This window comes from Erithacus rubecula (genome assembly GCF_903797595.1).
Source record: "Erithacus rubecula genome assembly, chromosome: 17".
NCBI lineage: Eukaryota > Metazoa > Chordata > Aves > Passeriformes > Muscicapidae > Erithacus > Erithacus rubecula.
Window position 1 is genome coordinate 12,953,511 of NC_136669.1, and position 23,274 is coordinate 12,976,784.

General features: G+C 61.1%; 4 protein-coding genes across 8 annotated transcripts in view; 2 read left to right on the plus strand and 2 right to left on the minus strand.

Annotated features, from left to right (window-relative positions):
• AXIN1 (axin 1) overlaps nt 1–7,451 on the plus strand; it is a 68,877-nt gene extending 61,426 nt beyond the window's left edge. Inside the window, exons 7-10 of one of the 3 annotated variants that reach the window (XM_079320806.1) lie at nt 346–522; nt 1,079–1,324; nt 6,070–6,240; nt 7,004–7,451. In XM_079320806.1, coding sequence (XP_079176932.1) covers nt 346–522; nt 1,079–1,324; nt 6,070–6,240; nt 7,004–7,130 — 721 coding nt within the window. In that variant the 3' untranslated portion in view covers nt 7,131–7,451. The remainder of the gene's footprint in view (nt 1–345; nt 523–1,078; nt 1,325–6,069; nt 6,241–7,003) is intronic. The other 2 variants (XM_079320807.1, XM_079320808.1) reach the window with 2 other exon arrangements.
• Nucleotides 7,452–9,254: 1,803 nt separating this feature from the next.
• Nucleotides 9,255–12,724, minus strand: PDIA2 (protein disulfide isomerase family A member 2). Its single transcript, XM_079321205.1, has 11 exons — nt 12,284–12,724; nt 11,705–11,911; nt 11,286–11,419; nt 11,078–11,215; nt 10,888–11,004; nt 10,685–10,810; nt 10,412–10,606; nt 9,950–10,070; nt 9,666–9,847; nt 9,503–9,586; nt 9,255–9,365 (listed from the first exon to the last, which is right to left on the minus strand). The coding sequence occupies exons 1-11, from the start codon at nt 12,516–12,518 to the stop codon at nt 9,282–9,284; spliced, it is 1,623 nt and encodes a 540-aa protein (XP_079177331.1). The 5' UTR covers nt 12,519–12,724; the 3' UTR covers nt 9,255–9,281.
• Nucleotides 12,725–12,794: 70 nt separating this feature from the next.
• On the minus strand, nt 12,795–16,698 carry ARHGDIG (Rho GDP dissociation inhibitor gamma). Of its 2 annotated transcripts, none has more exons than XM_079321236.1 (6): nt 16,466–16,698; nt 15,225–15,410; nt 14,187–14,270; nt 14,034–14,110; nt 13,406–13,469; nt 12,795–13,310 (listed from the first exon to the last, which is right to left on the minus strand). In XM_079321236.1, the coding sequence occupies exons 1-6, from the start codon at nt 16,536–16,538 to the stop codon at nt 13,111–13,113; spliced, it is 684 nt and encodes a 227-aa protein (XP_079177362.1). In that variant the 5' UTR covers nt 16,539–16,698; the 3' UTR covers nt 12,795–13,110. The 2 variants fall into 2 exon arrangements, with proteins under 2 accessions (XP_079177362.1, XP_079177361.1); XM_079321235.1 differs by lacking the exon at nt 16,466–16,698 and adding an exon at nt 16,202–16,432.
• Nucleotides 16,699–17,568: 870 nt separating this feature from the next.
• RGS11 (regulator of G protein signaling 11) lies at nt 17,569–22,533 on the plus strand. 2 transcript variants are annotated; one of them, XM_079321227.1, is made up of 17 exons: nt 17,569–17,661; nt 18,488–18,584; nt 18,884–18,934; nt 19,020–19,126; nt 19,210–19,261; nt 19,336–19,394; nt 19,543–19,619; nt 19,732–19,813; nt 19,925–19,993; nt 20,621–20,650; nt 20,734–20,795; nt 21,018–21,131; nt 21,249–21,364; nt 21,631–21,718; nt 21,830–21,968; nt 22,033–22,115; nt 22,188–22,533. In XM_079321227.1, exons 1-17 carry the CDS (start codon nt 17,602–17,604, stop codon nt 22,312–22,314), a joined length of 1,413 nt encoding a protein of 470 aa, XP_079177353.1. In that variant the 5' UTR covers nt 17,569–17,601; the 3' UTR covers nt 22,315–22,533. The 2 variants fall into 2 exon arrangements, with proteins under 2 accessions (XP_079177353.1, XP_079177352.1); XM_079321226.1 differs by lacking the exon at nt 17,569–17,661 and adding an exon at nt 17,662–17,784.
• The last annotated feature ends 741 nt before the right edge of the window (nt 22,534–23,274 follow it).

Genomic DNA, 23,274 nt, shown 5'->3' on the forward strand with positions numbered 1-23,274 from the left:
TGGTCAGGCATGGAGAGACAGACTATGGATAACCTCCTGCTCTGAGCAAAGAGCTGAGGATTTAACACAACCCTTCTCATGGCAGGAGATCTTGCTGAGGTTTATTTGACCAGAGGAAAAGCTCCCTCTCCTTCTCCCCACAGACTGTTGGGCAGAGAAGCTGCTGTGCCCAGGTCTGGGTAGTCTTACTCTTAGCCTGAACTGTGGCACAGCTGGTTAGAGCAAGGAGGAACATGTCTGTGGAGGCAGAAGTGTCCTTGTCTGTGGAGATAGATGTGTCCATCCTCTGCCCCTCTGGTGATTGGCATAAGCAAAGCACTAATGTCCCAAGCTTTGTTCTTGCAGTGGGAAAGCGAGTCTGCTCTCAAAAAGGAATGTTAAGAAGACCGATTCAGGGAAAAGTGATGGTGCCAACTATGAGATGCCAGGATCTCCTGAAGACGTGGAGAAAAACCAGAAGATCCTTCAGTGGATCATAGAAGGAGAGAAGGAGATCAGCAGGCATAAGAAAACAAACCATGGGTAAGGGCTGGAGCGAAGGATAACCACATTCTTGTGTTGCATCCTCTGCACAAAGGAGATGTGTCAGCAGGCAGCCTGCCTTCCTCCCAGACATCTTGGGAAGGCAAGAGCCCACCACACAAGGGTTAGGAGACTGAGGATTACTTGGGGGCTATAAGGGCTGTTGTTTCTGAAGGGTAGCTCATGGCCATGGCAGGAGGTTGCAGCCCCAGAGGAATCTTAGAAATTGCTGCTGTGGCTCCATGGTGGATAACATGGTACATGGTAGGCAGGGGAGGGCATCCTATGGGAGAATGGCACAAAAGAACAAGCTGCCTTTTCCTGAGTTTATTTTTATGTATGGGATTAATGGGAGCTCTCACATTTATCTGTGGGGTTTGTTTCAAAGTTGGGCTTCTCACCCTGATGTCTCAGGACTTGCTCAAAATCTCGTTCAGATTTTGCTGTTGCACTCCTCTCCCTTGAAAGCCGTGCTGTGAGGTGCCTGTGTCCATCTGGGAATGACTGTGTGCCTGTGCAGAGCATCTCAGGGTAACACCTTTGTGTCTGTGTGTAGCTCTTCAGGTGCTAAGAAGCAGCTGTCCCACGACATGGTGCGGCCCCTGTCCATCGAGCGCCCTGTCACCGTGCACCCCTGGGTCAGCGCCCAGCTCCGAAACGTCGTCCAGCCTTCCCACCCCTTCATCCAAGACCCCACCATGCCACCCAACCCAGCCCCCAACCCTCTCACCCAGCTGGAGGAAGCTCGCAGGAGGTTGGAGGAGGAGGAAAAAAGGGCTGGGAAACTCCCCCTTAAGCAAAGGTACGATGATAAGGTCTGGTCGTGTGTGGGAGGGATGGGAGAGACTGCACTGAGGGATGGCCATGTCCTCTGCTCTTAGGGATGGCCATGTCCTCTGCTCTGGTCTCCAGCATGCACAGAGGTCAGAGAAATCTGCCTCAGTCCTCTGACATGGTGGTGCAAATGTCAAAACCCACCTTGAGGCCGTGGGTTTGTGACCTATGGGTGGAGAGGCTGGAAATGCTCCTGGCAGGGAGGGAAGGGACTGGGCAGAGGGAGCACATCTAGAAAGGGCTTGGCTGGGAGAGCTCTCTCCCCTGGTGCTCGCTGTCTCTCCATTCATTCACAGTCACACAATGACTTCAGGATTGGTGCAGGAGCAGAATTCATCAGGATGCAGCAGAATTAAGTGCAGAAGACAAATCTGTCTTTGCTCTTTTATCTCCAAGCTTCCAGCAAAGGCCACTGGTGGCCTCTGGATGAGAGCCCTGCACTGGAGCCCTCCTGCAGCAGCTCTGACTCTGCTTGGCCATATCCAAGTCACTGCATCTTTCTGTGACTCAGCTTAATGGCTGTTGCAGAGCTCATTTTCCTGCTCTGTGTTATCTTTCAGGGGACATCATTTGCAAGGCACATGGAGCTCTCTGGTGAAAAGCATTTTGGAAGTGCTAGATAATTACTGTTAACAGCTAAAAGCACTTTGTCCATTAAAAACCTTTCACAGCTCTCCAGCTGTCCTCTGAAAACTTGACACTTTGCAGTCTGACTCGTACAAACACAAATGTAATTTTAAAAATAAGCTCTTAATTGACAGTCTCCAGTTATTTTTGCTTGCAGTGACCATGTAGCAGATCTCTGTGTATTCGTGTCAGAGCATTGATTGAAAGCCAGGTAATTAGAGGGCTTTCCCAAGCCAGGTTAAGCCAAGTGTATGTGATCTACCTTTCAGCATGTGTAATTGGATAGGGTTCATTAGCAGAGTCATTTATAGTTCTACTAAATTCATGCACCTTCCCCAAAAATGTCTGTACACACTTGGAAAACAGCAGCCTGGGCTATTCAATTAATATTCAGATAATAACTGGGCCTGTATTTTAAGAATTTAAGGCAAAAATGGATGCAGTGGTCCCCAGGGAGCCAAAGATTTCTGGATGTTGAAATATCTCTGCTGGATTTTGGTAGGATTGGGTGCTACAGCTGAAGCAACCTGAGCTGGCAGTTTTTAGAAAGCTCCTGCTCTGGTTAGCCCAGGAGCCTGCCTGGAAATAGATCCCACAGCTCAATGAGAACAACGTTGAAACTGAGAGGGGAGCTCCTATGAAAACACCATTCACTTCAGTTAGGAGCTTTGAAGAGCTCTGGGAAATTTGAGCCATTGTCCCAGGTTTGTCAATAGCCTTGGGGAAGCACAGAGAGGTGGAGGTGAGCCCAGAGGTGTCCTTGAGGCTCTAGTTGAGCTGGCTGTGGGTGGAGAGCTCTCTGTGCCAGCTTTCTACAGCCAGACTGGCCTTGCCAGCCCAGTTATCCAGCTCTCCAGCCACTCCCCTCTGGCACAGCCCTCCCAGCAGTGGCCTTCCCCACCAAACTGCCCACTGCCAGCAGCCCTGCTCCCACCCCAGAGATCAGACCCTGATCTCTGATACAGCAACCTGGCTGCTGCTGGCAAGCAATTCAAGATTGACTATCCAATACTAATGACCTGCAGATCCAGCAGCACACCAGTGCCCAGCACTGGTGTCCCAGTGACCATCAGATTTTCCCATGGACAGAGAGGTTTTGAGCTGTTTCCTGTAGCTCAGTCTCACATTTCATAGCTGGATTGAAGTAATTAATACCAGCTCCTCAGAGAAAGGATTTTTTGCAAGCAGGGAGAGCAGTTAGCATGAGATCACTTTGGAATTAATTGTGCTGGCCCAAGATTGGAAGAGGAGCAGAGCTGGTGGCTGGGACACCCACTGAAGTAACATCTGCTGGGTACATTTGCCCTTCCCAAAGCTCTCCAGCCCCAGGGTCGAGTTGGAGCAAGTTGGACATCTCTGTATCACAGCAAGGTTGGATTGGTGCTGCAAACCACCCTTGGGTTGCCTGTCCCAGCACTGGTGGGATGCACAGCTGCAGGTCAGGGCTGGGATGCAGGTGCAGTGGGGGGATGAGTGCTACTGTTTCCCTGCTGGGTGGTGTTCTGTGCTTGTGACAAACACAGCAGTGGGAGGTGATCTCAGAAGGGGCAGGGCGTGGTACCTGGCTGTGTTTCTGGGTCACACTGACACCCGGGAGATGGGTGCAGGTGGCAGATTTAATGAGGCAGGGCTCAGAGTCAGGCTGATGGCCTTTGTGTGCAAGCCAAGGTCTCAGGAGATCTCTTGGCAATGACGAAAGTGGAGACAGTTGTGTTGTTTCATTCTCCTGAGAGGAGCTCTTGGAAAATTACATTTTCAGTGATTCCATATTCATCAGCTCTGCCTCAGCCTGCCAGAGATCTATGGCTGCAGTTTGGGGTGTGTGTAAGTTCTGCTGATAGAATTAAAGCAACAAGAAAATCTTCTCATGGGATATCAGTGATGAAAGGAAGACTGGGGAAAATGCAGGCCCTGTCTGGGAGGAAATGGAAGAGCTGGTTACCTGGGGTGTGCAGAAGGCTGGGGCACTCAGTGGATTTTTGCTTTGGTCTTCCCCAGTGAGTGCTCCAACCATAGCACCTGAGTCACAAAGGCAGGGACTAGGAGAAAAAGAACCACCCAATCTAGGAGATGAGGTTTGAGACCATCTAAAGAACATGAAGGTGGACAAATCCATGGGACCTGATGAAATCCATCCACAGGGCCTGAGTGCACTGATGGATGAAGTGTCTCAGCCACTATCCATCATATTTGAGAAGTCATGGCAGTCTGGACAAGTTCCCACTGACTGGAAAAGGGAAAGCACAGCCCCCATTTTCAAAAAGGGAGAAAAGGAAGGCTTAGGGAACTAAAGGCCAGTCACTCTGCCCTCTCTGCCTGTCAGGATCACTTTTGGCCATCACTTCAGGCATCATTTTCAGGGCACATCTCACTGGAGCCAGGAATGGCCTTTCAGGTGTGAAGTGCACAGCAGGAGGAAGGACACTCCCAGCCACTGGCACAGTCCCCCTCTAGTTTCTGCCACAGCAGAGCTCAGGGAAGCTTAGTCCTCTCCATCTCCCCAGGCAAAGAACAGCAGCCCTGAGGAAGCAGCTCTGCTCCTGCACTGTGTCCCCAGGCACACAGCAGCCCTCTCTTAGTCATGACTTGTCTCTAGCAGGATTAAGAGAATCTTAGTGACTTTGAGGTTTTCCAAACCCCTTCAATTAACTTCTGGCTCACAGGACTCACAGAATTTGCCTGAATTTATGACCCATTTTTCCTTTAAATGCCTCATATTTTTGTTTCCAAGGATGACTCAGTTCTTTAATGTTTTCCTAGCTAAAGGGCATCCTGTATTTTGATCCAGGGATGGGAGAGGCTCCGAGAGCTCTGCTGGCACTGGGAGCAGACCCTTGCCTCTCAGATTGCTGCATCTTCTCCAAAGGTCTCCCAGGCACAGCAGGCACCCGGAAGATTGTTGAGTTGAACTTTAGACCTCTCCTGCCTGTAGGAAGAGGTGGAAAGGCTGTGTCTGGTGTGCAGTGCCAGTGTTTATGTGGGCACACCATGAAAAGGTGCTCTGCCCGCCAGCCACTGTTTAAAGGTTAAGGTCAGAGTCATTTCCAAAACTGCGATTACCTCATGTGCTTGGCAGATCCTAAGGTTTTTACAGCAACTTTCCAGTCATGTAAATACAAAATCATCTTTTTTTATCCAGTGTGCTTTTAAAATAATTTTTTTTTAAAGCTGCCAAATGTGTTTTATGTGACTTTGAAAGGGAAGGCTGCCTCTGGCTCAGGCCACTCATGCCAAGGTAGCAATTTGTGTAGGCTGCTCCAATGTTTGTGCAGCGTTTTCGGCACCCCAGATGAAAGGCTCTGCAGAAAGGCAGAGGACCCTGAGCTGAGTTATTGTTGCTTTTGTCTGTCTCTGAAAATGGGGTGAGGGCTGGGCTGGCAATTTCAGTCTAGTCTAGTGATGGCACCACATAGCTGAACCTGGTGTGTGGGCTGGAAGCAAAGATCAGGCCAGCATTCTGAGAGTTGGGAAAACACAGGAGATGTGAAGTCACTGAGGTTTTGGTAATGGCAGCTGCCTTGGCACCCTGCATGGACAGGACAGGCAGCAGAGGCTCTGGGACATGCCATACCCTCAGACCTCCATGTGCTCTGGGAGAGTGGCCCAGGGGAGCTGTGGAGTGCAGGAACATCCTGCCTGCAGATGTGGGCCACTGGAAAGCTGTGCTGGGCTCTTCTGCCCATGGTGGCAGTATTCCCAAACAGTCTGCATGATCATGACCTGTGCTGGTGTGCACCAGGAGCATGGTGAGAGGATGATGGGGATGATGGTGACCTGGCTCTGCCGCCTTGGCCTGGGGTGCTCTGCCAGTGGCTCCCCCAGCCATGCTGTGAGGAGGGCCTGGAGACAGCACAAAGGGGCTGAGTTAGAACCTGCACCCCTCTTGTAGCTGTGTCCTGGCCTCGTTCGGCCTTTCCAAGTGTTCCTTGACCAATCTTTTGCATGCTGGAGAGCTGCAGGTGGGGGCGGGTGATGCTCAGGGCTGCACTGCATTTCCACCAGCCCGTCTGGGGGGCCCTGACCTGCTCCAGGATGGCTGTGAGCCCCTGGGCTGGCCCTGAGCAGGTCCCTTGTGTCTGTGCACAGCAGGTTGAAGCCCCAGAAGAGGCCAGGCAGTGGCACATCCCAGCCCTGTGAGAACATCGTGGTGGCGTATTACTTCTGTGGGGAGCCCATCCCCTACCGCACCCTCGTCAAGGGCCGCGTGGTGACACTGGGACAGTTCAAGGAGCTGCTGACCAAGAAAGGGAACTACAGGTAAGGGCTGCTCCTGCCTGCAGGGAGCTGCCAGCAGCTGTTGGTGACCCCTGGCAGATGCCACTGCCAGGATACAGCAGTGTGGCCCCCACAAAGGGGAGGGTTGTTGGGGCTGGGTCAGGAGGGCTTCCTCAGGACATGTGGTGGGGATGTGGCAGCAGGGCCAGGATGCCCTGGCTGGTGAAGAGGGAGGTTAGTAGGGGTGAGGGAGGTGGGGTTTTGTAGCAGGAATGTCCTGCATCATGGTTTGCACCTCCAGCAGGAGCTGCTGAGCTGCCCTCTGGGTTCCAGGGCAGGTTCCTGCTCAGTGATGCTGCAGGGACCCTCTAGATTCAGAGTTGTTCTCAGAGTTCCTTTTGGTGAGGACAAGGAGGTTGGTGCTGCCAGGCTCCCAAAGCAGTCAGATGTGGGGAGTGGAGCTCTCCAAGTTCCCACTTCCAAGTAGGAGCTGCCATAGGAAAGCCTGCCTTGAAGTGCTTCACCAACACAGGTGCCTCAGCCTCTGCTTTTGGGAGAACTGTGAATGGGCTTGGATTCAGGGCTGGAGCTCCTGTGCTCCATTCTAACATGGATCCTGACCATGTTGTTGTGGTCACTGTTGAGGCCAGGGGCAGGAGTGTGGCCTCAGTTCTCTCCGTGTCTGTGCTCCATGAGCTCAGAGCCATGGGAGGGCTGTACCCAGATTTAGGGATCATGGTGCCCTCTGACCATTCACCTCCTTTTTTTTTTCCCTCTCCCCCCTCCACGTTTCTGTTTTTTTCAGGTATTACTTTAAGAAAGTGAGCGACGAGTTCGACTGTGGCGTGGTCTTTGAGGAGGTGCGGGAGGATGACACCATCCTGCCCATCTTCGAAGAGAAGATCATTGGGAAGGTGGAGAAGATTGATTAGGCTCCAGGGCAGTGAGGACAGGACTGTGAAGGACTCTGGGACCGGAGGAGAAGGCCTGGGGCTGACGCTGGTGGTGCTGCCACCACGGGCACCAGGCGAGCCCAGGGCAGAGGGCGGCAGCTCCGCTTTCCAGCACGGATCTGGGCAAGCTCCAGGATGCCCTTCCACCCCACAAACCTGCCAGTGGGAGCCTGGGCTCCCTCTCCATACCGAATATAAGTGTAATGTAGCATTGTACAGTGCATTAGAAAGTGTAATATGACCTTGTTTACTAAAGCTGCATATTTTTGATATATTGTAATAAAAGGAAAATATTTCCGATGTCACAGTGCTCTTATGTAAATGTAAAACGTACAGGTACTGCAGAACTCACCCAAAGTGTACAGCCATCCATCAGACCCTGGCTGCTCCACACTTTCCTGGCACCCTGCTCCATTCTCCTGGCATGGATGGCTCTGGAGCACTATGGGGTAGAGCTGCCCTCACCCCACCAGCATGGAAGGGGTGACCCTGCTCCAACAGGGCTGTGAAGATCATTGAGCCATTTGGAAGGAGTCATCTGTGGCCTCCTTGGCAGGCTCAGCTGCTGGACATGGTAGGATGGGTGTTTTTTTCTCTTCCTGAGCTTCCTTGCAACTGAGTAAATCCCCGAGGGATAGAACTGTCAGGACTGGGGGGGCTTCCCATGGAGCAAGGACCAGCTCAGAGCCAGGGTGGCAGGCTAGGTGCTGACATCCCACAGCCTGCACACTCCTGTGTGTCCCCTGTGTCCCTGTGGAGAAGGGATTCTTCCCAGGAGAGCTGCAGTTCTGCAGAGGGCTGGCTCCTGTGGGCCTGGTGCAGACATGCCCAGACCCCCAGGCCAAGCTCTGGCTTTAAGCAGGTCTCTCATTAGGAGAACCATAATGGGGAGGGAAACATTAAAGATGAAGGCAAAATACATCTTTTCATTAATTCTGCATATTTTGTGTCTCAGGGGAGGCACCAGGGGGGTCGTTGGTGCCCATTTGTGGCTTGTGCAGCCCTGGAAGCCTCCTGGGCTTACTCGGCCGCAAGGAAGCTGGGGCTGAGCTGGTGCTCCCCATCCTGCCCTCACCCAGCCCAGGCCCTGCTGCTCCAGCACAGCCACAGCTCTGCCAGCTCCTTCAGACAGCCCTGCCCACCCACAGAAACGGGGGTGGCCCCAGAGCCCGGGGATCCCCAGGCACCGCCCTGCTCGGTGGAGCTGCCGGGACCCCGGGGCACCGCGCCTGTTGTACCTGTCACCGAGTGCCTTTAAAACACCCTTCTGGACTTGCCTGACACACGCGTGAAGTCCAGCAAAACCTGCTAATGTTTTCAGCCCGGGAACAGTGTTACAAGGGGTTTTACTCCTTGTTTTTTGAAGTTGTGGTGGTGGTGTGTCTGGTGAGGTTGTTGGCGTGCCCGGGATTTCCGTCTCCCCCTTTTTTTTCAGGGGGTCCCTGTAAATATGTACAGCGGCCGTGCAGCCCCAGCATTTCCTCTGCATTCTCATGTGCTGACTTGTACAATGATCTTTTCAAAGGTACTTGGATAAAATGAAATAAAATCCCACATCCCACTGCCTGCGGCTTTTTTTCCTTCCCCATGGAGCAGACTCAGGCCCTCTGGGATGGACAGAGGATGGGGCAGGTCTGGCAAAGGCTCTGGGCACAGGGCAGGGCTGGGGCTGCTCTGGGCTCCCTGGAGGGGTGGCCAAGAACATCCTGGCCCCAGAGGACCAACATGTTGCCCTGAAGGAATGTCTCAACAGAGAGGGGAAGTGCTGGAATTGCCAGAGGCTACAAGCCAGGCTTAAGTGCCTAGAACCCCATGTTGCCTGCCTTGGCTGTGACAGCAGCTCCTGGGGATTCCCTGAGTCTGGCATGTCACCAAGGAGAGACCCCAAAGACAGAGCTGATCCCCCATTGCCTGAACCCCACCAGTGCAGCACGAGGGCCAGCATGGAGAGCTCCTTGGCCAACCATTGCAGGGCTGCCAGGATCAGCACTGTGGCACAGCTGCCCCAGGGGGACAGAGGCCCCGCTGTGTCCCCAGGACAGGTGGGTGCTCCCAGAACACAGAGACAGACAGACCAGAGCCCACTTTGTTTCCAGGTAGTTTATAGCACATGCCTGAGTAGGACAGGGCTCACAGCTCATCCCGGGATTCATCTGTCCGTGGCACACTCGGATCCTCCTCCTTACCCGTGCTGTTCCCAGGGGTCTTGGTCACCTGGAGAAGGCAGCAGTGAGGCAGGCATGAACACACAATCCCTGCCTGACTCTGTCCCCATCCCCATCCTGCAGGATCCATCCCCTCACCCTGCTGGGGACATCCCTGGGCAGAGGGGCTGCCCTGACCCCACTCACCGGAGGCTCCTCAGGCAGTGTCCCCCCGTTTTCCAGGAACTTGGAGAAGGTCTCCACATCTCGATTGCTCTTAAACTCAATCATCTGGAGCCACGGGAGCAGAGGGCACTGAGGGTGCCACCGTCCCCCAGGTGCTGGCGACCCCACAGGTGCCCACACCTACCTTCCTGCCCGGCCCTGCAGGGAAGTAGTGCAGGGTGGGGTAGCCGTGGATGGTGATGTTCTCCAGCTCGTTGGCTGTGGAGTCCATCTCAGCGATGACGATGTCCTCACGGTCCTTGTAGCGCTCGGCCAGCTCCTCCCAGGCAGCTGCCATGGCCTGGCAGTGGGGACACCACGGCGCATCTGCGGGGTGTTGGGACGGGGTGTGGGACAGGGCTGGGGCACAGCAGGGGCTGAGCCCCATGGCAGAGCTCAGGGAGGGCCATGGGTGTCCCTGGCACTTACAGAACTTGACAAAGACATTCTTGGTCTCATCGAATGCCACCTGCTCGAAGGTCTTCCCCACCAGGACTTTAACGGGCCGGGTGTCCCAGTCCTCAGGGGGCTCCGCACTCAGCAGGTGAGGCTGTGGGAGACAGTCAGGACAGCCACAGCCCGGGCTGAGCAGTGCCAGAGGCCCTACTGCACTGGGGCAGGCTGGGGCAGGGGTGTGTTCCTGTGCTGCCTTTTGGACCACATCTTCCCTCTGCTGCCATCCCTGCTCTCTGTGTCTCCACAGCAGCAGTGTCCTGCCCCCTTTACCCATAGCAAATCCCCAAATCCTCAAGCCTGGCAGCAGGACTATCAACAAACTGGTCCCTGGTGTTCACTGCACAACCATCATCCTTAGGCTTCGGAGCCAGCAGCACATCTCTCACCACAGGGCAGAACCCATGGGTGCTGGTGGCACCAGGCTGCACCCCTCACCTTGACCTTGCCGTCCATCACCGCCTGGATGAAGGTGCGAATGGCCGAATCCGAGAAGTTGTCCTGCTCCATCCGGTACTTGCGATTGCCCTCCATCTTCACCAGGCGCAGGGTGGGGGCATCAGCAGCGGTCATGCCAAAGAAGGGCAGGACGTCGGCGCCGTGCCCGGTTACATCCACCACCACGAAGAGCACCTGGGCAGGGAACAGGGGACACTGAGGCTGGGCAGTCCCAAAGCCACCCTCCATGTCCCTGCCATGGGGCCACCTCACCTCACCCCGGAAGCCACCGGCAGCTGCCCTGAAGCCATCCCGCAGTGACAGCTGCTCCGGTGAGGACTTGTTGAGGAAGAGCAGCATGTGATGGGGGATCTTGGCACCGAAGATCTGGCTGGAGGTCTGGGGAGGAGGAGGAGGATGAGGGCAGGGCAGCCATAGCCCTGCTGGGTCAGTGACAGGGCAGGGCAGGGCTGTACCTCGTTGGTGAACTCCATCACCAGGTGCAGGCTGTGCACACGGAGCAGCCGGGTGAGCTCGGCCGTGTCCAGCCCTCGTGCCGGGTCCACGGGGAAATTCGTCTGACTCTCATCAAACTGCCAGGGCAGGGCCCTGTGAGGGCTGAGGGGAGGACAGGATGGCCCCACCACCCCCCTGCCACTCCCTCACCTTCTTGAACAGGCAGACGGTGTCAGCTGAGAGCCCGTATGCCTGGAAGAGCTCAGCTGCCTCCGCCACGCCGAACGGCATGTCCACCATCTCAGCAGCCACGTCGAAGAACGCCTGGGCTGTCTCACCCTTCAGGTCCTGCACAGCCACCCATCAGTGCCACAGCCACAGCCACGGCCATGGGCCAGCCCCACCCGCCCCAGCCCACCTTGAAGAAGCCAACGACCACCAAGTCCTGGGAGTCGATGAAGGCAGCGATGGTGTCAGTGTCCTGCAGCAGCGTGGCGCTGGGGCCGGCCCGGCGCTGCATCCAGCGCACGATGCCCTGGCTGTCCAAGCGGCCTGGCACACAGAACAGGGCCCTGGTGTCACCTGACACCTCTCTCCTGTGCCACCAACCTCATCCACCCGCAACCAGCACCACGGCACTGCCCACCATCATCACCTCATACATCACACTGTCCATTGTCACCACCAGGACATTGACACCCCTCTCAGCATCACCACCCTGTGACCCCCACGAGGATAGTGCCACCCTTGGCCATCAGCCCCTGCCACCCTCCCCAGCCCCACGGCAGAGTCCCCCCTCGATGGGTGCAGGGACACTGCAGGGTGCCCCAGCCCTACCCGTGTATGCCAGGGGGTGCGTGCGGTTGCCATCACGGAAGAGCTTGAGCGTGGGGTAGGAGGTGATGCCAAACTCCGTGGCCAGGGCTGTCTGTGCCGTGGCATCCACCTTGGCCAGCCGGGCTGGGCTGGACTCGTTCCTCAGCTCAGCAGCTGCCTGGGCAAAGGCAGGAGCCAGCTGCTGGCAGTGCCCGCACCACGGCGCGTCTGTGGGCAGGGGACAGCATTGATAACGGGGACAGGTGTGGGGACAGCCCAATGGCTGCATGAGCCCACTGAGCCACAGCCTCTGCCCTGTCCCACACCCACACCGTGTGTCCCTATCCTGTGTCCCACGCCCGTGCTACACGCCCCTCACCCCCTGCTCTGCTGTGTCCCTGCTCCGCGTGTCTGTCCCCACCCTGCACCCTGTCACATGTTCTGTGCTCTTGCCGCTCTGTCCCACAGCCCTTGCCCCTGCCCACCTCTCCTGCACCTGTGTCCATGTAGAAGTGCTCTGCCCACACTCAGCCACTGCCAGTCCCCCCTGCTAATGTTCCCTACCCCACATTTTCCCCTGCCCGCCGTGGGGGCACTCACAGAACTCCACCAGCAGCAGCTGGTGCTCGCTCAGGGCACGGGCAAAGTTGTGCTCATGGAGCACCAGGACATTGTCCTCCTCCTTGATCTCATCTGAGAGCACTTCATTCTCTTTCTTCTCCTTTTCCTCCTCTTCAATCACCTCTTCATCCTTATCCTCGCCCCCCAAAGCCGGGCCCAGCCAGGCCAGGGACAGCACCAGCAGCCAAACCAGCCGGGACCCGCAGCCGCGCATGGTGCCGGCGCTGAAGATGTTGTCCAGGGAGGAGGACAAAGATAAGGGACCTGGGGGCGGGTTGTGCCGGTGCCCTGGGGCTCGTGGCCCTCCGCTACTGGCTGCCGGCCCCGCCGATAAGGCAGCGGGACCAGGTGCCTGTTTTCCAGACGCTCGTCGCCGCAGGGACACCCGGCCCCGCCAGCGGGATGGGGACAGGGAGCAAGGGGACACGCATAGGGGGACAGACACACCAGTGGGAGCACAGACACACCAGTGGGAGCACAGACACACCAGTAAGAGACCAGTCTGTAGGGTTTAATGGCGATGGAAGAGCACAGCCTGCGACCGGGCGGGTACCGGGCACGTACCGGGCACGGCCCCGGCCCCAGCGACGGGGACGCCGTGAGGACCAGGCGGGCGTCGATATTTAAAAAAAAAGAGCAATTAAAAATAACTTTGGTTGCGAAGACCACGACCACGGGCTCTCACTCGCTAAGGGACCCCCCCTCAACCCTTGACGCGACTGGGGCAAGCGCGGCGGTGCCGCCGAGGGTCCCCGGGATGGCGGCACCTCGACCCCGGGCTGCGGGGGGAGCGGGGTGCGGGTGGGTCAGTCCTCCCAAGCCTTCTTTATGCACAGGCCCCACTCCCAGGAGAGATGCTCCGACTTGTCATCGTCGGTGACGAGCGAGCGGACGCGGTAGGAGCCCCGCGCCAGCCATCCCCGCGGCGCCTCCTCCGCCGGCGTCACCACCTCGTACTCCTCGGCCCGCGGCGCGTAGCTGCCCACCATGAACACATCGCGATCCACTGGGCCAGGAGGGGAGAGGAGGGACGGGTGAGAGGGGCCGGGGTGGCGCGGGGGCCCCCCCAGCCCCGGCCCCGCAGCCCCCAGCCCCACTCACCGGGCCGGCCCCGGCGGTAGGTGAGGTGCAGGCACCGCAGCCCGCAGACGATCTCCCGGTTCACCTGCGGGCAGAAGGCAGGAGGGATTTGGGGACTGTCCCATGGCATGGGGACATCCACCTCTTCCAGGATCCAGCCCCTCGTCAGAATTCAGCGTCATCAAAGGTGGCAGGGACCCCAGGGTGGCAGGTAACTCCAAGAGGGGTAGGGACTCAGAGATGGCAGGGATCCCCTTCAGGAAGGGCAGGCACCTCTAGGAAACCCTGGGATAGGCAGCATTGCTGGGATCTTTGGGAGAAGCAGGGATTCTGGGGTGGCAGGAACCACGAGGTGGCAGCCACATTGGGGACAGCAAGGACCCCCAGGGTGGCAGGGACTCAGGAGCTCCCTGGGGGAACTCAGGATAGGCAGAGATCCCCAGAGGAACAGGGAGCCCAGGGATAAAGGGTGGAAGAAGGTGTCCCAAGGCAGGGATCCTGGGGCAGGCAGGGACCCACGGGAGGCAAGAGGCACCCTGTGGGGAGGATTCCAGGAGAAGAAGGATCTCTTGGGGTCAGGTCCCCATGGTGTGAGGGCAGCAGGGCCATGCCCAGCCAGCGGGCAGAGGGCACCACACACTCGCCTCACCTTGAAGGACACCTTCACCCTGTAGTCCACCCCTTCCTTCAGCACAAAGGCCCGGCCTCTCAGCTCCTCCAGGTCTCCTGCACAGGCAGATGGTCCATCAGCCCGGTACCCCTTCCTCCTCATCCTCCTCCCCCAGCTGCCCCCAGGGCTCACCTGTCAGGTCCATGGTGATGGGCCCCGGTGCCTGCTCGCACATCAGTGTCAGCTTTGTCACCTGCACGTTGGGCACGCTGGCATCTAGGGACAATCAGCAGGGCTCAGACCTTACTCACCATGCCCAGTGCACCATCACTCCATCCCAGCGAGCCAAGGGACTGCCCATGGCCCTATAATGGCAGGAAGGGCCATGGTGTCTCTGGTGAGGGTGTTAAAGCAAGTGAATGTCAGGCAGCCAGGCAGGGCACAGGAGAGCAGGGGCATCTCAGGTCACCTCTTCACTGGCATCAGTGCCTTTTGTGGTAAGATCATGTTTAAAGTACCCAGATATGGGTATTTCCCAGGGTATACCATTCCCTGGCTCAGGAGCAGAACAAGGGGAAGCAGAGGAGGAGGATGCAGCACGTGCAACCAAAAGGCATCTCTTGAGATGGGCACTGGTCTCATCCACCCCCCCAGCCCAACCTGCATGTCCCCCTTCTTTCACACACCACAGTGCTCCCCTCATGCACCCCAGTGCTTTCCAAGCCCCCCCATCCCCAGTTTGCACCCTCCCCAATACATTCATGGATGGACATCGGGGTGCTGGGCCCGTGGAGCCCCCCAGGGACCCCCAGTGCAGACCAGCACCAGCCTGGGGGCTGCTGTGGGGGCCACGGGGAGCGGGGGGCACCGTCTGGTCACCGGCAGCCGTGACACCCCGGGGTCCCTCCCCCCGCCCACCGTTCGCTGCTCTCCGTCATCCCCATGAATTTCCCGGTTCCCTGTAGCCGTTCCTATGGAAACTGCGGCGGTGATCCCGTAGCCACGGCAACCGGGGTCCCCGGGCACCGGCACCGCCGGCGGGGAATGCCGGGGTCTCTGCGCGGGTGGGGGGCACAGGCGGCACCCCCGGGCGATTCCAGCCGGGATGTGGGATGTGCCTTCCTGCCGGGGATGCCCCGCGGGACGTTCCCTGCTCCAGCCCGCTGAGCTCCCTGCGCCCGCTGAGGCTGCACCCCCAAAGCCCAAACCCGCCTGCAGCCCCAGCCTTACCCACGGCAGCGGGGATGGCACCCAGCAGCGCCTGCTTGTACTTCCGCAGGCTCTCATCCCCCGGGTCCAGCTCCTGGATCTCCTGCAGGCTCTTCTTCTCCGGCGTCTTGTACGCCAGGGCCACGTCGGCATCCTCCTCCTCCTCCTCCAGCGATAGCGTCACCCCCTCCTTGTCAGCCATGATGTCTGCGGGGGACAGGCAGTGGCAGCCCTGGGGACACCCCGGGGGACACCCCTGCGACACCAAGGCACTGGTGGGCAGGGGGTGGCCAGGCTGTGACACGGGAAATCCCCGTGGGGAGGCCGAGCTGCTCCCCGGCTCGGAGCTGTGGCTCGGAGGCTGCCAGGCTCGGTGTCCCCGGGGCCTGGTGGCACAGCTGAGACCAGAGGTGCTGCTGCCGGCTGCATTTCCGCACGGTCATGGAGCAAGCCGAGCCGCTGCCTGCGCGGTGTGCTTGATCTGGGAGCTGCTTGCAGACCCCTCCAGTGCCCAGAGCCCCTTCGTGTCACCCAGAGAAGTTCTTGTCACTGCCCTCCAACCCCACTGGGCAACCTCCAGCCCCATCTCCCAGCCCAAACCCAAACCATCAGCAGCTGCAGGGCAAAAAGGCATCGCTGGGATGGTGGCTCCGGTGGCTCTGGTGCTGTCAGATTGCTGAGGGGCACAAGGGTGGGTGATGTCCTCACAGTCCCTGACTCTCCCTACACACTGCATCACCCTCCCACTCTTGTGACTGCAAGCACTGAGCTCCCCAAAGCCTCCGGAGCTCCATCCCTGGGGACACGTTGGGAACACAGCGTGGGGCAGAGGACACTGCCTGCACTCAGCCCCGGGGCCACAGGGGCCAAGATAGGGGTCCCCAGGGCAGTGAGGGGACAGAGCAGTGGCCCTGCTGCCCCTCTGTGTCGCCCACCAAGGCCCTGCCCCTCGGCTGTCACGGCAGCATGGGGCACTCCCAGCCCAGGGATGCACCCACCTGGGGACTCGCTGGCTGCCCGCGGGTGGCAGGGCAGGGTGACATGCGCCGGGTGCCACGGGCTGCGAGGTGGCAGGGGGACAGCGGGGGTCTCCCCCATGGGAGCTCCAGTTCCCCCGGGCCCGGGGCGATGCTCACTCATGGATGCACCGGGTGCCCGGGGGATGCTCACCTGTTGGGGACTCGGAGTGATGCTCGCCCTCCCTCCCCGGGGCGATGCCCCCCGCCGCCCCCGGGCGCTGCCCCCCTGCCGCCGCCGCTCACCTCGGTAGCACAGCGCCAGCCAGAGCAGCTCCAGCAGCTGCCCGCCGGCCTCGCACACGTCCAGGCCGAGCATGGCCGGGCCGTGCCGGGCCCGCCGCCCCCGGGGCCGGGCGGGGCGGCCGCTGGCGGGGCCCGGGGCGCGGCTCTGCCGGTGCCGGCGGCTCCTCCCGCCCGCTGCCGCCGCTCTCGGCGGTGCCGCTGCTCCCGCGCGCTCCCCGCTGCGCTCCCCGGCGCTGCCCGGCGCGGCCCGGCGGGGCGGCGGCGGCTCCCGCAGACGCGGCGGCTCCGCTGCCCGCCCCCGCCCGCCCCCGCCCCTCGGCGGCTCCAGCCCCGCCGCTCGTGGGCGGCGAGACTGCAGTGAGCTCATCGCCGGGCGCGCCCGCCCCGCGCTGCCCGCAACCCGCGAGCATCCTTCTGTACCCTCAGTGCACCGCCCGCATCCCGGGGCATCCTGCTGTACCTTCAGTGCCTGTATCCCAGAGCATCCTTCTGTACCCTCAGTGCACTACCTGTATCCCAGAGCATCCTTCTGTACCCTCAGTACACCGCCCGCATCCCGGGGCATCCTGCTGTACCTTCAGTGCCTGTATCCCAGAGCATCCTGCTGTACCCTCAGTGCACTGCCTGTATCCCAGAGCATCCTTCTGTACCCTCAGTGCACTGCCCGCATCCCAGAGCATCCTGCTGTACCCTCAGTGCGCTGCCCACGCCATGGCCGCACTGCCCGCATCCTGCGGAACCCCTTGTTCACAGTGCCCGCACCACGACTGCGCTGCCCGCAGCCCCACACGCTGCCGGCACATTGTCCACCCTGCCCGCATCCCGCGAGCATCCTTCCTGTACGCTCAATGCACCGCCCGCACCGCCATCCAGCAGCCACCGCTCTGTACTTCCCCCTCCCGCGCACCGGGTCAGCCAGGGCATTCCCGGCCCCGGGAGGCTGGGCAGGGTCCATAGGGTGCCGGGGATTGCCGGGGGTCCCACGGACAGGGTGGGGGATTTGACCCCGGGGGTCGGGGCGGGGGTTTGGGGCTCCCGGTGGAGGCGGCGGCAGCGCGGGAGGGGCGGCGGGGCGGGACCGGGCGGAGCCGGGGCGGGTTCGGGCAGGGAGGCGCGGCCCGGGGCGCGCACCCGCGATGACCATCGGCGGCCCCCGCGGCCGGCACCCCCGCCTCCAGATGCCCTGTCTGCGCGAGGTGAGCCACACCGGCACTGGCAGCCGCCCCGCGGGGACAGGGCACCGCGCCGAGCTGGGCATGGCGGAAACCGGGCACCGCCAACGTGGGGAGCGGGCACCGCGGGCACCCGGTGTTGAGACTGTGAGGATCGGGCACCGGCGTCGTGGGGAGGGGGTACCGAGCGCACCGGGCACCGGCACCGTGTGGAACGGGGACCGGGCGCTGGGACCGTGGGAACCAGACACTGACACAGTTCTGGGTTACGGGGGCATCGGGGGTAGCCGGCGGCGCGGGCAGGGGTTCGCCGGGGACGGGGGACGAGGGACCAGCACCACCCAGCGTACGCGGGACAGCGGGCACCAGCACGGGGCGCCGGGCACCGCTCCACCAGGGAATACCCACGGGCAGCGCCCCGGAGCTGCGTGCTCTGCTCCCCCACACCGGGCTGGGGTGCTGCCACAGCCTCGGCAGAGCTCACTCTCCCTAAACCGGGGTTCCCCGGGCCAGGGATGCCCGGAGGATGAGTGTCTGCAGCTCCAGCACTGCACACTCGCCCAGCTGTTGTGTGCCTCGGTCAGGCTGTGGCATGCCAGGTTGTCCCTAGGTTGGGCACAAGGTGGCCTGGGGCACTGCGGGGTTCCAGGCTGTCCCCAGAATGGGTGCCCCTGACGGGTTTCGGGGACCCAGGCTGTGTCCAGGTCACAGCGAGCCCGGGGTCACAGTGGGGGGAGACGGGCTGTGTCCAGGTCACAGCGAGCCCGGGGTCACAGTGAGGGGAGACGGGCTGTGTCCAGGCCCGCTGCCGCCGTCGCGGGGCTGAGCACAGCGGTTCCTTGCCCGGCAGATGGAGCGGATGATCGTCAGCATGCAGGACCCCGACATGGGCATCAAGATGAGGAACCAGCGCTTGCTCATCACCGTCATCCCCCACGCCATGACAGGTGAGTCCCCGCGGTGGTATCCCCCGTGTGGGACCCTCCGGGTGTCCCCAGCCCTGCAGCAGCACCCACCGCCCGGGCCCGCACCGTTCCCCTCCCCGCAGCCCGGGTGCTCCGCGCTGCAGCTGGGATCAATTATGCATCGGCTGCGCGGGGCGGGCGCTCGCAGTCCTTGGCAGGTCCCCCGTCACCCTGCGTGATCCCTGGCACTGCCACGCTGTGCCAGCTGCCCCAGCCGAGAACCCCCCACGTCCAGTCTGGGGGACCGCACTGCACCCCACTAACGCAGCTTCTGTCCCCAGGGAACGACATCGTGGAGTGGCTCATCCAGAAGTACGGCATCACCGAGGAGGGTGAGCTCCCTGGCACAGGCAGCTGGCACTGGGGGGGCAGCTGGGGCTGCCGAGCCTCCACGCAGCCCCCAATCCCATTCCGCAGAGTCGCTGCACCTCGGCAATCTCATCGTGAAGCACGGCTACATTTACCCGCTCAAGGACCCGCGCAGCCTGGTGCTGCGGGCCGATGAGTCGCCCTATCGCTTCCAGGTACGGCCGCACAGGGCACGGCACTGCCCCAACGGGCACCGTGGCACCCATGGCGGCTGCCTCAGCCTCTTTCTCCCCCACAGACCCCCTATTTCTGGACCAGCACCAAGTGGCCGGCCACGGAGCTGGACTACGGTAGGTACCGCTGGTACCAGCAAGGGCTGCGGCCCCTCCCCAGCCCCCCCTGAGCGCCGCCGCTTCTCTTGCAGCCATTTACCTGGCCAAGAAGAACATACGCAAGCAGGGTGATCTGATCGAACACGAGAAGGTGAGCGGTGCCCCCCTCACCGCTGTGATGAGCTGGGGGAGTCTCGGCTCACCCCGGAGTTGGGAGCATCGGCTCTCCCTGCGCTGGAGCAGGGCCCGGGGTCAGGCAAGGGGCAGGAGCCGCACCGTGAATATCTGTCGCTCCCCAGGACAACTACAACCTCCTGCACAAGCGGATCAACCACACGTGGGACTTCGTGGTGATGCAGGCGCGGGAGCAGCTCCGGTGAGTGCGGGCACGGCCGCACCGCTGCGCCCCGGGGAGCGGCCGGGATGGAGCAGCCCTGGGTGCCGGGCAGGCAGGGTGCCAGCACCTCCCGCTGCCTCTGCACGGCCAGGGCAGCCAAGCAGCGGCGCAAGGGCGACCGCATCGTCATCGACTGCCAGGAACAGGCGTACTGGCTCGTCAACCGGCCCCCGGTGAGCGCGGGCCGGGGGGTGGGCTGGACCCCCACTCACGGCCCCGGCCTGGGCAGCAGGGCTGGGGGCGCAGAGGGTCCCCCCAGCCTCAGCATGGTGCTCTGGTTGCAGCCAGGAGTCCCCAACGTGCTGGAGCAGGGTCCCGAGCGCAGGAACTGCCACACCACCCGTGTCCAGCTGGTGAGTGCAGGTGTCCAGGCGCCCCTGGGGCTGCCAGCAGGCACAGGGCACACCCAGATCCTGTGCCGGGTGTAGAGCTGCCCCTGTGGGTGCCCATCCCTCTCACCACATTTTGGGGTGAGGGGAGAGCCCCAGCTCTGCTAACATCTGTGTGTCCCCCACGCCGAGCATGGGGAACTTGTGTTTGTCCTTGCACCCACCACCCCTCTGTGCCAGCACCTTTGATCCCTGCAGGGATCCCTGTGCTGCAGGGAGCCCTGGCACCCTGGGCTGCCAGCAGCAGCCACCAAGCCCTTCCTTGTGTTGTGACCCTACTAATGCTGCCCCAGCACCCCCAGGCTGTCCTCACTAACCACCCAATTTCTCTTCTCTGCGCCGTGTGCCGTGTCCTCTGCCCACGTAAGTGTCACTAACCTAGGGCTAACTAACATTGGGGTGTGGAGGGGGGAAGCCAGGGTTCATTCCACGGGCTGTGCCAGGAGGGCTGGGGAAATGGGGCTGGAGGCCACGGGGAAAGGCTACAGAGTCCCGGGGCGGGGTCTGGGTGTCTGGATTGTCCAGGGTGGTGGTGGCAGGACAATGTCCCAGCTCCACCCTGCCCTCACCCAGCCCCTGCGTCTCTTGCAGACCAAGAACATGGATTACTACAAGCGAGAGGTGAGTGGGGCGAGGGGTGGGGGCAGCTCCTGGGAGGCAAGAGCTGCCAGGCACCCCAACATCTCCCCTGCGCCTGGCCCCAGATCGAGTACTGCAGGAAGGCCATGGCCAGGACCAGGGTGAAGTCTTCCATCTGCCTTGAGGGGTGAGTGGCAGCAGCTGTCCCAGCCAAGGGCTGGGTCCCTGCTGGGGTGACAGGGGCACCCACATGCCAGCACCTGGTGCTGGCACCACTGCACCACAGCCCTCAGCAGGGAGTGGAGCTGAGGCTCTGCACAGCTCCCACATATCCCCACCACATCCCCATCATGGCCCCATGGTGGCCGGGGCTTGTGGCCCTGGTCACTTCCAGCCACCACTCCTGCAGGTACATCAAGTTCAACGAGCAGTATGTGCCCCACGATCCCATCATGTCCGGCTGCCTGCCCAGCAACCCCTGGATCACAGATGACACCACGTACTGGGCCATGAATGCCCCCACGTAAGTGCCCCAGCCCCAGGCCCCCCAGAACCCCAACCCACAGGACAGGCCTGTGGGGTCTGTGGGGTCGTGCAGGCTGCCATGGGCTGCCAGCCCCAGTTCCACTGTCACCAACAGAGTGACAACCCCCACGAAGCTGCGTGTGGAGCGCTGGGGCTTCAACTTCAGTGAGCTCATCAACGACCCCCTGGGCAGGGCACAGCTCCTCGAATTCCTCAAGAAGGAGTTCAGTGGTGAGCAACCCCAGCCCCAAAGCACCATGTCCCACTAGTGCCTAACCCACTGTCGAACCCCAGCACCACCAAACCAACCCATTACTGTGTCCTGGCATTCCTCAGCCCACCACCACACCCCAGTACCTCCCAGCTAACCTGCCCCAGTTTCCCTGGTTCCACTGTCCCATAGGGACACATGCCCAGCCATGATGGCCTTTGGGGGCTGCCCATGAGGGGTGCCCAGTGCTGTGTCCCCATTGCCAGCACCGTGTCCCCCTCCCCAGCTGAGAACCTGAGCTTCTGGGAGGCGTGTGAGGAGCTGCGCTACGGGGAGCAGTCCCGCATCGCCGAGATCGTGGACTCCATCTACCAGTGAGTGCCAGGGGGATGAGGGCTCGGGAGGAAAGGTTCGGGGCTGGTGAGGCCATCACGGTGCCCTGTCCCAGGGCGGGGCCGGACTCACCGCCGTCCGTGACTCCCCAGGCAGTTCCTGGCCCCCGGGGCCACGCGCTGGGTGAACATCGACAGCAAGACGATGGAGAGAACCCTGGAGGGCATCAAGACGCCCCATCGCTACGTGATGGACGATGCCCAGATGCACATCTACATGCTGATGAAGAAGGTGGGTGCTGGCGGGGCTGGGCAGTGCAGGGCTGGGCACGATCCTGATGTCTCTGCTCGCCCAGGATTCCTACCCACGGTTCCTCAAGTCGGACCTCTACAAGAACCTCCTGGCCGAGGCCGTCATTCCACCGGAGACCAAGAAGCGGTGAGGGCAGGGCCCGTCCCCTGGGGCCCGCCTGGGGGGTTCCCTCCGGTTCTGACCCCGTTCTGCCCGCAGCGTGTTCCCGTTCATGCGCAAGCAGCGGCATTCCAGCCCCAGCCCGGCCCTGCTGCTGCCCGCGGGCGATGCCGAGGAGAAGAGCCGGAGCCCTTCCACTGCCCCGGTCCCCGAGGAGGAGAGCTGAGACCGCGGCCCCGTGACCCAGCACACCCAGCCCCGCCGCAGGACCCTGCCGGCAGTAGCACTGAAGGAGAGAAGCCATATCCCCCCCAGCCCCCCGGAGCTCCCGTCACATCCCGCACCCTCCTCTCCCTCGGGGAAGCCGCACCCAGCCGGCCTGGTGCGGGGTCACCCCCTCCTACCCCACCCCGGGCACCAGACAGTAAAACCCCCGTGGGGAAACACTGTGCCTCCCGTGGTTTTTGGGGAGCGGGGAGGCACTGGCAGGGTGGGAAGTGCTGCCCCCTTCTCCAGGCTGGACTGTGACCTGTTCTCTGGGCTGGGAGCAACCAGCAGCCAGCAAGGGTGCAGACCCGGGAGGGACCAGCCCCCCGACACGTGTGCCATGGCACAGCCAGCACCCAGCCAGATGGCTCCGAGGGGCAGCACCCGCCTGGCATGGCTGAGCTGGCACTCAGGGGTTACTGCTGTGCCACCCACACTCCGGGAAGGATGAAAAGGCCTCTGGAACGGGGCGGGAGTGGCACCAGGAGCAGGGCTGGCAGCTGAGCCACTCTGCCACTGTTAATCTGAGCAGAGGCTGAGGATCGCGGGGCGGGATTATTCCCTTCCCGGGAGCAGAGCCCCAGCTGCAGAGGATTATCGCTGGTGGTTACATAAAGGAGAGGGGGGTTGATGCCCAGCAGTGCTCAGCCCTGGAGCCCAGCCTGGTCCACACGGCAGAGTTGGGGACAGCTCCAGCCCCAAATGGACAAAGAGGTGCCATCCTGGCTAATGAACATCGCTGGGAGGCTGGGGATGGCATCCTTCCCAGGACGAGCCTGGCACAGAGCAAGGGGCACTGTCAGCTCTGTGCTGGGCACACAGAGGCCCTGGGGCAGGGGAGCTGGTGGAGCCTGGGTCACAGGATGGAACTGGGCCTGGGTGCTGGCAGCCAGCGGGCAGTGACAGATGGTCCCGCGCT

Coding starts and splice junctions, on each gene's coding strand:
- PDIA2 (XM_079321205.1), bottom strand. CDS start 12,518: ATGCGCGGCTGCGGGTCCCGGCTGGTTTGGCTGCTGGTGCTGTCCCTG. Junction 10,811..10,887: donor TGATGGAGTTCACCAACGAG/GTACAGCCCTGC, acceptor CCTCCTCCCCAG/ACCTCCAGCCAGATCTTCGG. Junction 10,607..10,684: donor CCGGTGGCTTCCGGGGTGAG/GTGAGGTGGCCC, acceptor TTCCCTGCCCAG/GTGCTCTTCGTGGTGGTGGA.
- ARHGDIG (XM_079321235.1), bottom strand. CDS start 16,343: ATGAGTGAGCATCGCCCCGGGCCCGGGGGAACTGGAGCTCCCATGGGG. Junction 13,470..14,033: donor GGGTGAAGGTGTCCTTCAAG/GTGAGGCGAGTG, acceptor TTCTGCCCGCAG/GTGAACCGGGAGATCGTCTG. Junction 13,311..13,405: donor CTACCGCCGGGGCCGGCCCG/GTGAGTGGGGCT, acceptor CTCCTGGCCCAG/TGGATCGCGATGTGTTCATG.
- RGS11 (XM_079321226.1), top strand. CDS start 17,722: ATGGCGGAAACCGGGCACCGCCAACGTGGGGAGCGGGCACCGCGGGCA. Junction 19,814..19,924: donor GGCTCGTCAACCGGCCCCCG/GTGAGCGCGGGC, acceptor CTCTGGTTGCAG/CCAGGAGTCCCCAACGTGCT. Junction 21,132..21,248: donor TGGGCCATGAATGCCCCCAC/GTAAGTGCCCCA, acceptor TGTCACCAACAG/AGTGACAACCCCCACGAAGC.